The 11801-nt window shown below is 43.8% G+C and overlaps 1 protein-coding gene across 1 annotated transcript; it reads right to left on the bottom strand.

The window, feature by feature from the left end:
- Positions 1-10946: 10946 nt before the first annotated feature.
- On the bottom strand, positions 10947-11513 carry LOC104166348 (achaete-scute homolog 4-like). Its single transcript, XM_009706241.1, has one exon. It carries the CDS (start codon positions 11511-11513, stop codon positions 10947-10949), a length of 567 nt encoding a protein of 188 aa, XP_009704543.1.
- Positions 11514-11801: the final 288 nt, after the last annotated feature.

Genomic DNA, 11801 nt, shown 5'->3' with positions numbered 1-11801 from the left:
ACAAGGAGAAGGGAAGTGTCGGTACTGCTTCCTCGGAGCACTGGAGGAGCCTTTGTTGAGTGGCTGGAGGCTACCTCTCGGCTCCCAGATTTCAAACAGGTATAATTATCACTTGGATAGCGTTCAGGACTTGGAGGGAGCTGCCAGATCTTTCATGAGGGGGTGAGTTTGTCCCACTGAATCTAGGATTAAAAAAAAAAACAAACAAGAAAGAAGGGAGGGATATGATTTAACCATGTAGGTGTTGTCTCACATCCATAATGTGCCAAGGAGAATATACTCCTAGTGCTGTCTGATAGCCTGGCTTATACATGCTCTTCCTTTGGAGCATCTGTGTTGTAATATTTTCAATATATATAACCCGGCTGAAATGAAGAGGTACTGGAAATTTCTCTATAAAACCTATTCTTCAAAGAGCTCCATCCCAAGGAGACTCAGAAAGAAACACCATCTGATCTTCCAGGGATCTCACTGACTTTCCAAAGCTTTTGAGCTTTTTTATTCTGTCCTACAAACTGTCTTTCCTTAAACCTCTCCAAGTAAATGCTAAGTCCAATGGATTTCCCTTCACACTTTTCATGGTGTGAATGCCTTAAACCTTCCTTCTTGGGGAAAAAAAACCTGAGACTGTGAATGTGCTCTTAGTGCCACCTTCCCAGTAGGCCCATGTGGATGAAACCTTGGGATCCTTTCCCAACATATCAACAGGCATCTCCTTTAACTCAGTCTTTTTTTCCAACCGTTCCTGTCCAGCTGCTCTCTGCAAATGCCTGCTCTGCACGATGCCACACGGACTGTGTTGCTCTCACCTAATTCTCACTCTGCATGACCATCTCCTGCCCAGCCACAGCTTCTGATACCCATCACTCCACATACCCAATAATCTTATGAATGATTACGAGGTGATGAAATGACGTAAACTGACGTTTTCACCAAAGATGCAAATGAGAAACGTGCTCTTTAAGACAGCCACCTCACTAAAATTCCAGTAAAGTTTGCAGAAAGTAAACAATGCTAAAATTTTTACCAAAAAGAAATTTTAAAATGTTTAAATGCAACATTTTTTCAATCACAAAGCCAACATACTTCATTCATCTCTAAAAACACTGACCGCTCCTACTACAGAGTAATTCAACCATTACGTGGTGATGATGGCATTGCCGCTGTTTTTCTTGTCCTTTCAACACAAACTCCCTCAACACATGCAGCTACAACTTGGCGCCCTCAAGAAACTCGCTTTTAGTAAAAATCAAACCAGATGGGAACTGAATGAACTTCTCAGACAGGGAACTATAAACACCATTTAAAAACCTTATGCTTTATGGGCTTGTTAACGTAAATGGAACTTTTGAAGCTTTCATAGCGCTGCAAAATGCAAAGCTACAGAGCACACCGCACATAAACAGAGGCAAATGCCTCGCATTTGTACAGCATATCATGCTGACATGCTCTAGGTGCTCAGCTTTGATCTGTCCTAACAGGTCCCTTGGGATGTGCCATCCCTGCTTGCATGGGGCATCACCCTTGCAAACCAGGGGTGCAGCATTACCCAGTTGTGTTGGGAGCGTATTTCTGGGGATGGGGTGCTGAGGGAGGTGACAGTAGAACTGGGCAGGGCTTTTCATGGCTTTTTGCCTGGCTTCAGCAATGGTTTGCATCAGTCAGCAGGAGGGTGCTTATGGCAAGGAGGATGCTGATGGCATCATTGGCATGACAGACTAGCAGAGAGATTTCTTTGTCCCCACCACTCTCTCTATACCTGTAATCTATGGGAATAGAATAGAATAGAATAGAATAGAAGAATAGAATAGAATAGAATAAATGCAGATGCCAGCTCTGCAATACCAGAGCCGGGTAACGTGCAAGGGCAGATTTATCTACGAGCTCAGGGGACTTGGGCACTTCCACTCACACAGGACAAGCAGCCCAGTGAGCTCCCAGCAGTGCCATGGCTGCAACCAGCTCCTGGTAAAGTGGTACAGGGTCAGCCCGGTGATATTTTCCAGTGAGATGGGGCAAGAGGAGGGCCACACTGTTGTTGAAACCAGAGGGAAAACTGAGGGCTGAAGTAATCTGGGTTTACCACTCAGCTCCTGATGGCAGGTGGGCTGAGCACTGTAATCATCCCCTCCACTCCCCAGCTAGAGCACAGCCTATTCACCACTGCGCAGCACTTCTTTGATAAGAAATACGCTTGGAGGCATTTTGCAATGATGAACAAGAAAAGATGAACGAGAAGCGATGGTAGGCAGATAAACACGGTGTGTCTGAGGTACAGGCAGACAGACTCAGCATCATGCAAATGGTGTGGTCTCCTCCATTTTTGCACAATGGCTGGTGGTAAAATTATATTGCTTCTTTTCTGATAGAAGTTGGGTGCTTTTATTTTTAATTTAGATTTTGCTTATTAAGCAGCTCCCTGCCCACCTCCCGCCCAGCTGCTGCGAGGCACATCCATCTTCATCAGGGGCCACACATAGTGTGATCAGCAGAGAGGTGTTAGCAAGAAGGAATCATGCTGCTGTATGCGAAGGACACAAAATACACAGCCAGGACATACCCCTATATCCTTGCCTCTATAGCAATAGCCAGAGTTACAGGGGCAAACAGGTCGGAAGAGAGGAAAATGACAGGGATCAATGGAGAATGGCAAAACGTAAAGAAAGTAGGCATTATCACCATGATGTAAACCTATATCCACCCCCTGAAAAACACTAGCAGCAGGGAACAGCCCTTCCTGCAGTCCTCAGCTTGGCAATGCTTTCCATCATGACCAGCGGAGCATGCCTAGCCTACAGCTATCTGATTCCTCTTTCTAATGGATGTGTTACTGCGTTGGGTTGGATGTTCACGCTACAGACTCTGCCCCTGTCCCCTCACCCCTTTTCACAGAGCCAGCGCTCTCCCTTTCCCCTGTGATGCCCAGTGCAATGTCCCCGTGGTTCCCAGCAGCAGTCCTGACTCCCAGCCTGGGGGATGGAGGAGGAGGAGGGAGGCAGAGCAGGTCCAGTGGTGCAACTCTGCATTTAACAGAGACACCTCCTGTGCTTGGCTCTTGTCCATGCTCCAGACTCCTCGTCCCAGCTCTCATCATGGTGCTGGGCTCCTCTTACTCTCCTCGCTATTCTGTTTTGCTCCTTCAGGATGAAGGCCCACCCTGTAGCTCAGTCCCAGCCTACCCCACCTCTTATTTCTGCCTCGTGACAGGGACAGCAGTTGCGGCCGATCGTGGCCAAGGTTGTGAGGGATGCCTGAAGTAAGCAAAGCCTCAAGAAGCAAAGCTGAGTCCTCCCTAAAATCATGGCACCCCTGGGCTAAAAATGCAAAACCAGCCCTTGGAGGAAGGCAGGAGCACTCCTCTCTCCCAGTGGAGGAGGAGAAGTGTGCCGGGAGAAGGAGGAAAGAACTTTAAATGGTGGAAAACACCCACATTGACTGGTGGTGGGGCCAAGGAGGGAGTCATGCCCCTCTCCAGCCCTGCCTATGGCTCCCTCCAAGTCCTGCTCCATGAGAGCCGCTGCTTTGCTTGCTCTCATTAGCATTTCTGCTACAAAATCTCACAGCCTTTTTATATCTCCACAGGGTTTGCCTGCAAATATATTATCATTCTTTTTTTTTTTTTTTTCAGGAATTAATCCTCCCCAAAGGTGTCATATCTAATTTGTTCCTATTTCCCTTGTTTCAGCCAGGCAACTGATTTGATATCAAACCATGTGCCACATTTCAAACCCACTTTCTTTTCTCCCTCCCCTCTGCCATCCTTCCTCCTTTTCCCATGCACAAACACCACAACACATGCTCCCGTGTTTGTTCATCTGGCTTATTTCATTTATACATTACACAGTTTATTATCAGTTTCATTCATCAAGCACCAGTGAGCTTTAACACCTCTGAGTGTGGGGATGCACACATCATCTCCGCATGAGTGTTCCCCTGCGATAAACCCTCTGCAGCTGAGCCTGGGACTTCTTTGGTCTTAAATTTAAAAGCTACATCTACAGAGCAGCCTAATATAGCATAATGCTGGCAGTAGAGCAAACACATAAAAAGATGTGAAAATTCCATTTCTTTGTAACTGCTTGTTCTCTTTGTGATCTCAGTGCAGATGGAAGAGATTGGTTAGGATTCAGTGCTGACGGCTGACAGCTCTGGAATAAAAAAATCTGCTATATATGCCCAGAACCACACTGCATCAAAACAAAATCATGGGGACAAGCAAGGTGCTTTGTGAGCAGCACAGCAAATGCAGCTTGACTTGGATTTGTCTTGTATGCTCCCAGGCTTCACTGCCCACTACCTTCCCAACATTTTCAACCCTTCAGCCTCTCACAGTCCATTCATTCAGCTCCCCCCTCCCAAATCCTAAACTCCCTCAAAATACTCATATTTGTATCCCCTGGCCCCAGTAGAACAGGCAAGAGGCAGCATGTTATACTGGTGCGAAGCATGTGTGCCTGCTGATGGCTGGCTGGTGCCCATGGCCTGGCTGACCATCAAGAGGGTCAGACTGAAGATAATTCAGTGTCAGCTTTCCCTTTTGTAAGGACTCTAATTTGGCATGTCTTTCTACTCTGATGCCACCAGTGTTCACGAACTGTGTAGGAATTTCATGTCTTTGAGACCTCTGTCTCCAGTCACAACTGAAGTGAACCAAGGGTTCACTGAAATTTTCAAGGGGGAAACTGGCAGAGAGATGTATGGACTCCTAAGCTGCTTTTAGCCTGGCTAAAAAACATGATCCATACCAATATAACTTTTCATTTCCTGCACCTGCAAAAATATAATTGATAAAACCTTAGGTCCACAGTAACATTGACTTTAACTTGCTGCTTCAGCAAATGCAGGATCATTCCCAAATGACAGTGAGTCCCACAAGCCTGGCTTCAAAGTTTTTGAAAAAGAATGAGGGACCTCAGAGTGAAATAAAGACTTGCTGGTGGCTTCCCAGCCCTGTAACCCACAGTTTTGGGGGTATTAGCCCCTTCAGATATACCTAAAGACAGGGATTGTAATGAATCAGAGTCTTCAGCCACCCAGCTTCACGGATGAGTGTTTCGACCTTGACAAATCCCCTCAGTTTACATGAATACACCAAGTTACGACTGGAGGTGGCTAAAGAGCAGCTGTACTGCCTGTTTTCTGTGTCTGCCCCAGGGGTTCTGGCCTCCAGCAGTTGAGTGGCACAGGAATCTGACACAGCATAAAGCACCACAGCTCATCACCCAGAGCCATAAGCCCTAAGCTGGTCTCCCCGCCTCTGCCCAACACCTATTTTGAAAAAAAATTTTAAAAACTGAGAAATTTGATTCGCATTTTGAGACACTCTTCCCATGAGGTTTGGCTGAAAATCAGTTGGAGGTTCAGAAGCTTTTGGAGACGGGATGTCTCACACACAGAGAATAGCCTAATCTTTGTTTCCATGGGAAAGCAGACAAAAAATGCTAACAGGCTTTGTCTTGGATTTGCAAGGTGTGAGACTGCATGAAGCTCCTGGTCTTCCCAGGAAAAGCACAATGGCAGAGCTGTGCTCCAGGGCTGGGTTGTGGGTACCCCAGCCTTTCCAGCTCTTATGCATGCAGTTACCATGTTTCTTAGGGAAGAGTGGTTCTTGTGTAAGCCGTGACAAACAAAGGGAAACCAATTAGACCAACCCTTTCTTGTGCTTTTCCTCTGAAGTGTATCAAATAAACCCAGCCTCTGCACATACCCCTATTATCTGTTCCTGAGTTGAGCTTTAGTTGTTGTTCACTTCATTTTTTCAACTCACTTTGCAACTAGGCAAAGTTTTTTTTTCTTCTGAGGCTGTACCTCACTGCCAGGCTAGAGCTCTGAATTTTTATTCTCACCCTCAACCCAGGCCTGGTAGAGGCAACTATCCACACCCTTCATATACTCAAGTAGCTGCTGTGGTGCTGGTTGTACCCTGCATGCATGCTGCATGCTCTGGCCATGGAGGGACAAGTTCTAACAAGGGTGACAACCAAGCCCAGGTATGACACCAGGTGACTTTCACACAGGGCTTTATCCAGTGAGCAAAGCTCACTCATTTGACTTCAGTGACAGACTTGCTCCTTTAAAGCCCTTGTGGTAAGCTCCCTTGTCTTTTCCCATGACTACTTTTTGATTTAGCTTTTTAAATGAGAATTTTTTGAGTGATACAAGAAGTCAAGGCTACTGAAGTGTGAATGCTAAAACAGGATCTGTTGAATCCCACTCTTAGAGAGCAGTAGCTCCCATCTCAACCCCATCTCCTTCTTAGAGTGAAGCAACAGCCCTTCTCCCACCCTGCCATCATCTGCCTCTCCAGAACCCCACAGCCACCCAAGCACAGCTGGGTGCTGGGTCCCTGACCCACCCGCTAGCTGTGTCTGCTATGCCAATCAGACCTCAGGGTCAGAGGAATAATCACGCAATGTGGATATGAGTGCGTATGGAAAAGGACACTGATGACAAAAAACATGGCCCTTTCACTCCTGAAAAACACTACCAGCCTCTTGCACAGTGCACAAAATGAATGTGCTGGTTCTTACTGAGTTCCCAGTGTCTTGGCTCAGGGTGGTCTAGTCATAACATGTCCAGCCAGCTCTGGGACATCTTCTGGGCCATGCCACCTTGTCAAACTGCTGTAAATTCCAAAGAAATGTTCTTGTCAGTCTGTGCGCATTTCACCAGCATCCTAGCCTGACCCCTCTCTGTATTTGATCCACCATTGACTGTATGGAGATCCACTGAGGATGGAGAAAGACCTTTAGAAACACCTTCACTCCTCTAGTTTGTTCTCCCAGCAAGGGCAACTTGGAGAACTTTTCCATTGCTTTGTCAGTGGACATATTCACACTGAGGTAGAAAAAACGTGTAACAATCATGTGGGAAATACAAGAGTGACCATTTATAACAGATATTTACCTACAAGCACACCCTCAGGTTGATGGAGACTGTTACTCATCTTGTGTTTACAGAGCTTCCAGATCTACAGCTGGACAGCCTTGCAGAAGAGCTAGGTACAGCTGCAGTCTTACCATCCTGCTGCTCCCCATTTGTCTAGAACAAATTTACCTCTTACTCTGTAGCTGTTTATCTATACGCTGAGATGAGCACCCGCTGAAGTTGTATTTGCTTAGACTCTGTTTTGGAGAGACTTACTAAGACCTTGCTCCGCTATAATGATAGACCTCAGCTAACTTCAGCACGGCTCTCCTCTTGGTACCACTTGAGAGTGTCTCTTCAAAATGTTTGGGAACTTGTTTTGCCTCCTTCTCAAGTATGCTGGTGGCAAATGGTTTCAAAGATTCTTTATTTCTCTGTGGACGTTCCCTGCTAATTTATTCCAGTGAGATAAATTAGCCCTGATTGCTATCTGAACATGAGTTTTCTATAGTGCCTCCCAGTTTTCTTTGGCCATGTTATTGACACTGGGTAATATAACATGAAAAGAGTGTGGACGGGCTTTTACAAAGAAAGCAGCTAAATAGCTATTAGAAGATTAAAAGCAATCCCATGGCCAGGATTACACATCTTTAAAATGCTGATAATATCAAGAAGCAAATGGATTTGTAGTTTAATGGCAGAAGAGGGAAAATGTCAAATGTGTGGGTTTTTCACATTTGATAGAAAGATTAAAGTGTCTGCATTTGGTGTGCAGGAGCTTGGTAAATCTGTAGCATGGTTGCCTATGGATATCAGTGTTCACCTTTCTTGTAAATAGCAATTGCACCACATGGAGAGAATTCTTCTGGTCAACATTTTTATTAAAACTTTAATTCTCATGGTGACAAGTTGGATCATTGTCTGCTTTCAAAGTCTGATAGTGATACACTTTAGAAGCTTTGAAGAAAACCTTTGTCTAGACAGAAACAGCTTAAGAAAGCTTTTGAAATGTAGCATTGACTTTAAACCTTTGTTGATGCCTGTAGGAAGCACTGATACATATTTGGGAAACCTTGAGCTCTTTTCTACTTCCTTGTGCTAAAAGTGTGCAAGAGGTTTGCATGACAACAGGAACTGTGAGAAATAAAAACGTACAACTTTCCTAAGGAGAGCAATTCAAGCTGTGATGGATTTTTTCCATAGAAAGAATTTCCTTTTCATCCAGAAATTAATTTTCCTTTAAGGTTAAATTAAGCTACATGTGATGTTCTGGCTTTTGCATCTTCAGCATTGAGGTTGGATTGGGAGGTATTTTATGGACATCTCCAGAGCTGTTAATGATGCATAATCTAAGAAAAACAGCTACAGTTCTATTGAAATGTAGAATTTTAACCAGCCTTCTTGACTTGAGGTCCAGAGGCCTTTTCCAGAATATTATTTCACAAAATCCAGTTTTGGTTCTGACAGCAGAGTATTAAGGATATTCAACAAATAGACCAGTCCCTTCTAGATGTGCAGCAGATCGGCCTGCGTCTGACCCGGGAAGAGACACCCTGCAGTGGCGACGGCCAAGCACAGGTCCAGGGTCTGATGCTTTCCCCTCGGTCAGACTCCCGTTGAGGAACATCCCACGTGAGACGAAGCTGAAAGGGGGCAGAGCCATGACCTAGTCCACTTCTCTGGCCAACCTAACCAGCTGATCACGGAGAAGGTGGCATGCTGCAGCATCTCTCTAGGATTTGGAAATCAGAGAATTTTGATTCCTGGATATATCTCTGTAGGGGTCAAACCTCTGTGATAAACATCTGACTTAAAAATTTATTTGGGGCACATTATGATGTGTCCTGCCCAGGGAGTAATGGTCATTCTGGTAATTTTTATTTGTAATGATTCAGTTTGATTTGGCTATTTATTGTCATTATATGTATATTAACTGCTTTTCATCTTCAAGGTGCTTTACAAACAATTATACGTTTCACAGAAATTGTCTCAGGTACTCTGAGGAAGTGTATGTTTTTCATAGATAACAAAGATTTAATCTCCGCTTTGAGGGAGAAATGCAATTCAGGCTTACTGACAGAGTTACCAGCAGCACTACTGTATTTCCAGAAATTTCAAAACTGAGGCAGCAAGACAGAGGTTGAATCTGTTGTCAGAGACTGCAAAGGAAAGGAAAAAGCCAAAAACCAATGGATCCCAATCAGACATTCAGACCACTACCTTGCCCTCCTCCCCTTTCTTGGATAACAAATACAAACACTTAGGCACCCAGAAATTAGTGCTTTGGCTCTGGATCTGAACTGTCCAGATAACCAGACCTCTACGCTTTGGGTCTGTGAAACAGACCCTGCAAGAGTAACAGCCCTTAGAAAAAAAAACAAAATAGTCATTAGAAAATGAAGCTGACTACCACATAAAGAATAAAGAAGGAAGCCTGTGACTGCCATGGACACAATAACTAAAAGGGTATAAATGTTCAGAGTAGTCTCCTAGAAATCAGCAGAGTATTTTTATACCAAATAATTTTGATGCCCACAGCACAAACCTACTCCTTGTCTAGGTTTAAAAATCTAGATTAAAAATTTAGTTTCATAGGTAGCACTTCATATTTACGTCCTATCCATTTTCTTTATTCTTTCCTGAAAATTCATTACTCCTGCAAACAGTGCTGTCACATGTGTTATCAACTGAAAGTGAAAAAACCCACAGCCAGGATTAATTCAATTTTTTATTTAAATGAAATTTATGGACACATTCTGAGGTATTTGATCACTATTTGTTCTTCTTTATACTTGAGTATTTTTTCAGATGTTTTTTTCAGGTGTTCAGTCATCATGACATGAAGGAAAGACAAAAAGATATAAAACCATTTCACCAACATGAGGCCAAAAAACGAAAAGTTTGAAAGGTCTATGGAAAGTGTATGGGTAAGAAGGCACTTACCCCATATTCAGAATGGGATTTAAGCACATATCTAAATGTTATTTAAATCTGGCCTTGGAGAAAGGAAGATTTTAATGCAATTTGGAGACAAATTCTCATTTTAAGTAGACACGGCCCAAATTAAAATTAAAGGTATTCCATAGATTTTCAGATATTAATTTCAAAAGGTGTATTCTTTGAAAAAGTAATACAATATTCTAAACAAAAGGAGAAATACCTACACTTTCATGCAGATGTAAACTGATATACTCAATGTTACCCTTTTTGTACACACCAGTATCTAAGCACTACAGGAAAATATTTCTAAGCATATAATTTCTGACCTGTCAAAAAGACACAAACAAGACTATTTTGTCCACGAACTCAATTTTCAGAAAAGAAGGAAAAAGGCTGGCAACATTTTTTCAGTATTGTGAGTGGAGCTTTGCTTTTGAAGGTGCAAATTTAAAGAACTCTGTTTCCCTCTTCATAGCATTGATTAGAACGAAAGTGTCAGATTTTCTTTTCCTGAAAATTATCCTTTGAATAATCACCAAATAGCCAGTGTCCAATGTAGAAGATGCCGTAAAAGAAATTCATTCCCAAATATAGCCTTATTTTAAAAATTGTCTTTTCAGAAATGGAAGTATTTCTGCGAGTTTTCTAAAAATTTTAGGGAATTTACCTAAATCTTACCTTTCCCCGTACAAGTCTCTGCAACCCAGTGCATCTCAGGTTAGCAGTCAGGAAAAACAGACAAAACTTACAGGAGGAAGCAGGAGAAAGGAGGGGTGGAAATTCCTGAAATGGATTTATCTGGTTTTGCTGTCTCATCGAGTGAAAGGCAGAAGAACATAGATGAACAGAATAAAAGCTCAATGAAAAGCAGAATGCAAATATTGCTTCAGTTTTAACAATCCAAAGGAAGTTTAGTAACACAGCTGAAGCAACCTGAGAGATATCTGTTTGCTCACAAGTCATCTTTAGGTTTTGTACAGACAACATTTAAAGTCCTTTGACAGATTGAAAATACCTTTTTTTTCCCTAGCTATTTTTCCATTTCCTGGTATTGATTTTCATCTGTAGAAAAATCCCCAGGGTTTTAGATTTGGTTCTCAGCCGAAATTGAAGCTTTCTGTCTCCAGAGAGGCCATTACCTAGCTGCCCATCTCCTCAAATTCACTGTAGGGGGATGAAGCTGAAGAGGTTTTAGACTCTCCATCACTGTTGCACTCCCGTGGGTGACCAGGACTAGGAGCTTCTGGGAGATCCTTGGCAGCGAGCGTTTCCTTACTGTTAGTCCCTAAGGGGTGGCAGTCCAGCAAGCTCTGCAGGTGTTTGATGTAGCTTATTGCAGCTCTCAGGGTCTCCACCTTGCTGAGACGCTTGTCAGCAAATTCCTTGGGCAGGTGCTCTCTCAGGCGTGTGTAACCCTCGTTCACGCAGCGCACCCGCTGCCTTTCCCTCTCATTCCTCTTTCGAATGAAGGCAGGCTCAAAGGAATAGTCATAGATGCCCACGTAGCCAGGGAATGGGATGTAGGAGATGCGACCTGTATGCCCGCCATAGGCTTGCTCCCAGTAAGACGGGTCCAGATGGAAGGGAACCCCAAAGGGCTCCCTCAGGGGGACCCCATGGGGATGTACATGGCTGTTAGCCAGGGACATAGCTCCTGGAAATGCAATCCTGTTTAATAGTCCATCATCATCTTTACTGCTGTCCATGCTTCTTTTTTTTTCTCACCGGTGGAATGTCAGTTCCTGAATTTGGCTTCCAAATCTTGTATCAGTCCAAGCAAGGAGGAAACACTTGTGTAGGTACTCTGCCCTGCAGGCTGTAATTTCCTCCTGCGGTGTATAAAAACTCAGATCTCAGAGCACTGCTAACAACTCAAGAGGTCCACTCTGTGCCTGGAAATCAGCTCTAAGCCTTGTTGTTTTATAGATGTAGGATGCCAGCTAATTTACAAACAGGTTTTGAGGACCATCACTCCACATTTTAAACCCTTCTTT

The sequence above is a fragment of the Cariama cristata genome, unplaced genomic scaffold, assembly GCF_000690535.1.
Source record: "Cariama cristata isolate BGI_N322 unplaced genomic scaffold, ASM69053v1 scaffold13050, whole genome shotgun sequence".
NCBI classification, from domain to species: domain Eukaryota; kingdom Metazoa; phylum Chordata; class Aves; order Cariamiformes; family Cariamidae; genus Cariama; species Cariama cristata.
This window is presented reverse-complemented; position numbering and strand designations above follow the sequence as displayed.

Bases quoted from the DNA above. Each gene is read 5' to 3' on its own strand.
- LOC104166348 (XM_009706241.1), bottom strand. From the start codon at position 11,513: ATGGACAGCAGTAAAGATGATGATGGACTATTAAACAGGATTGCATTT.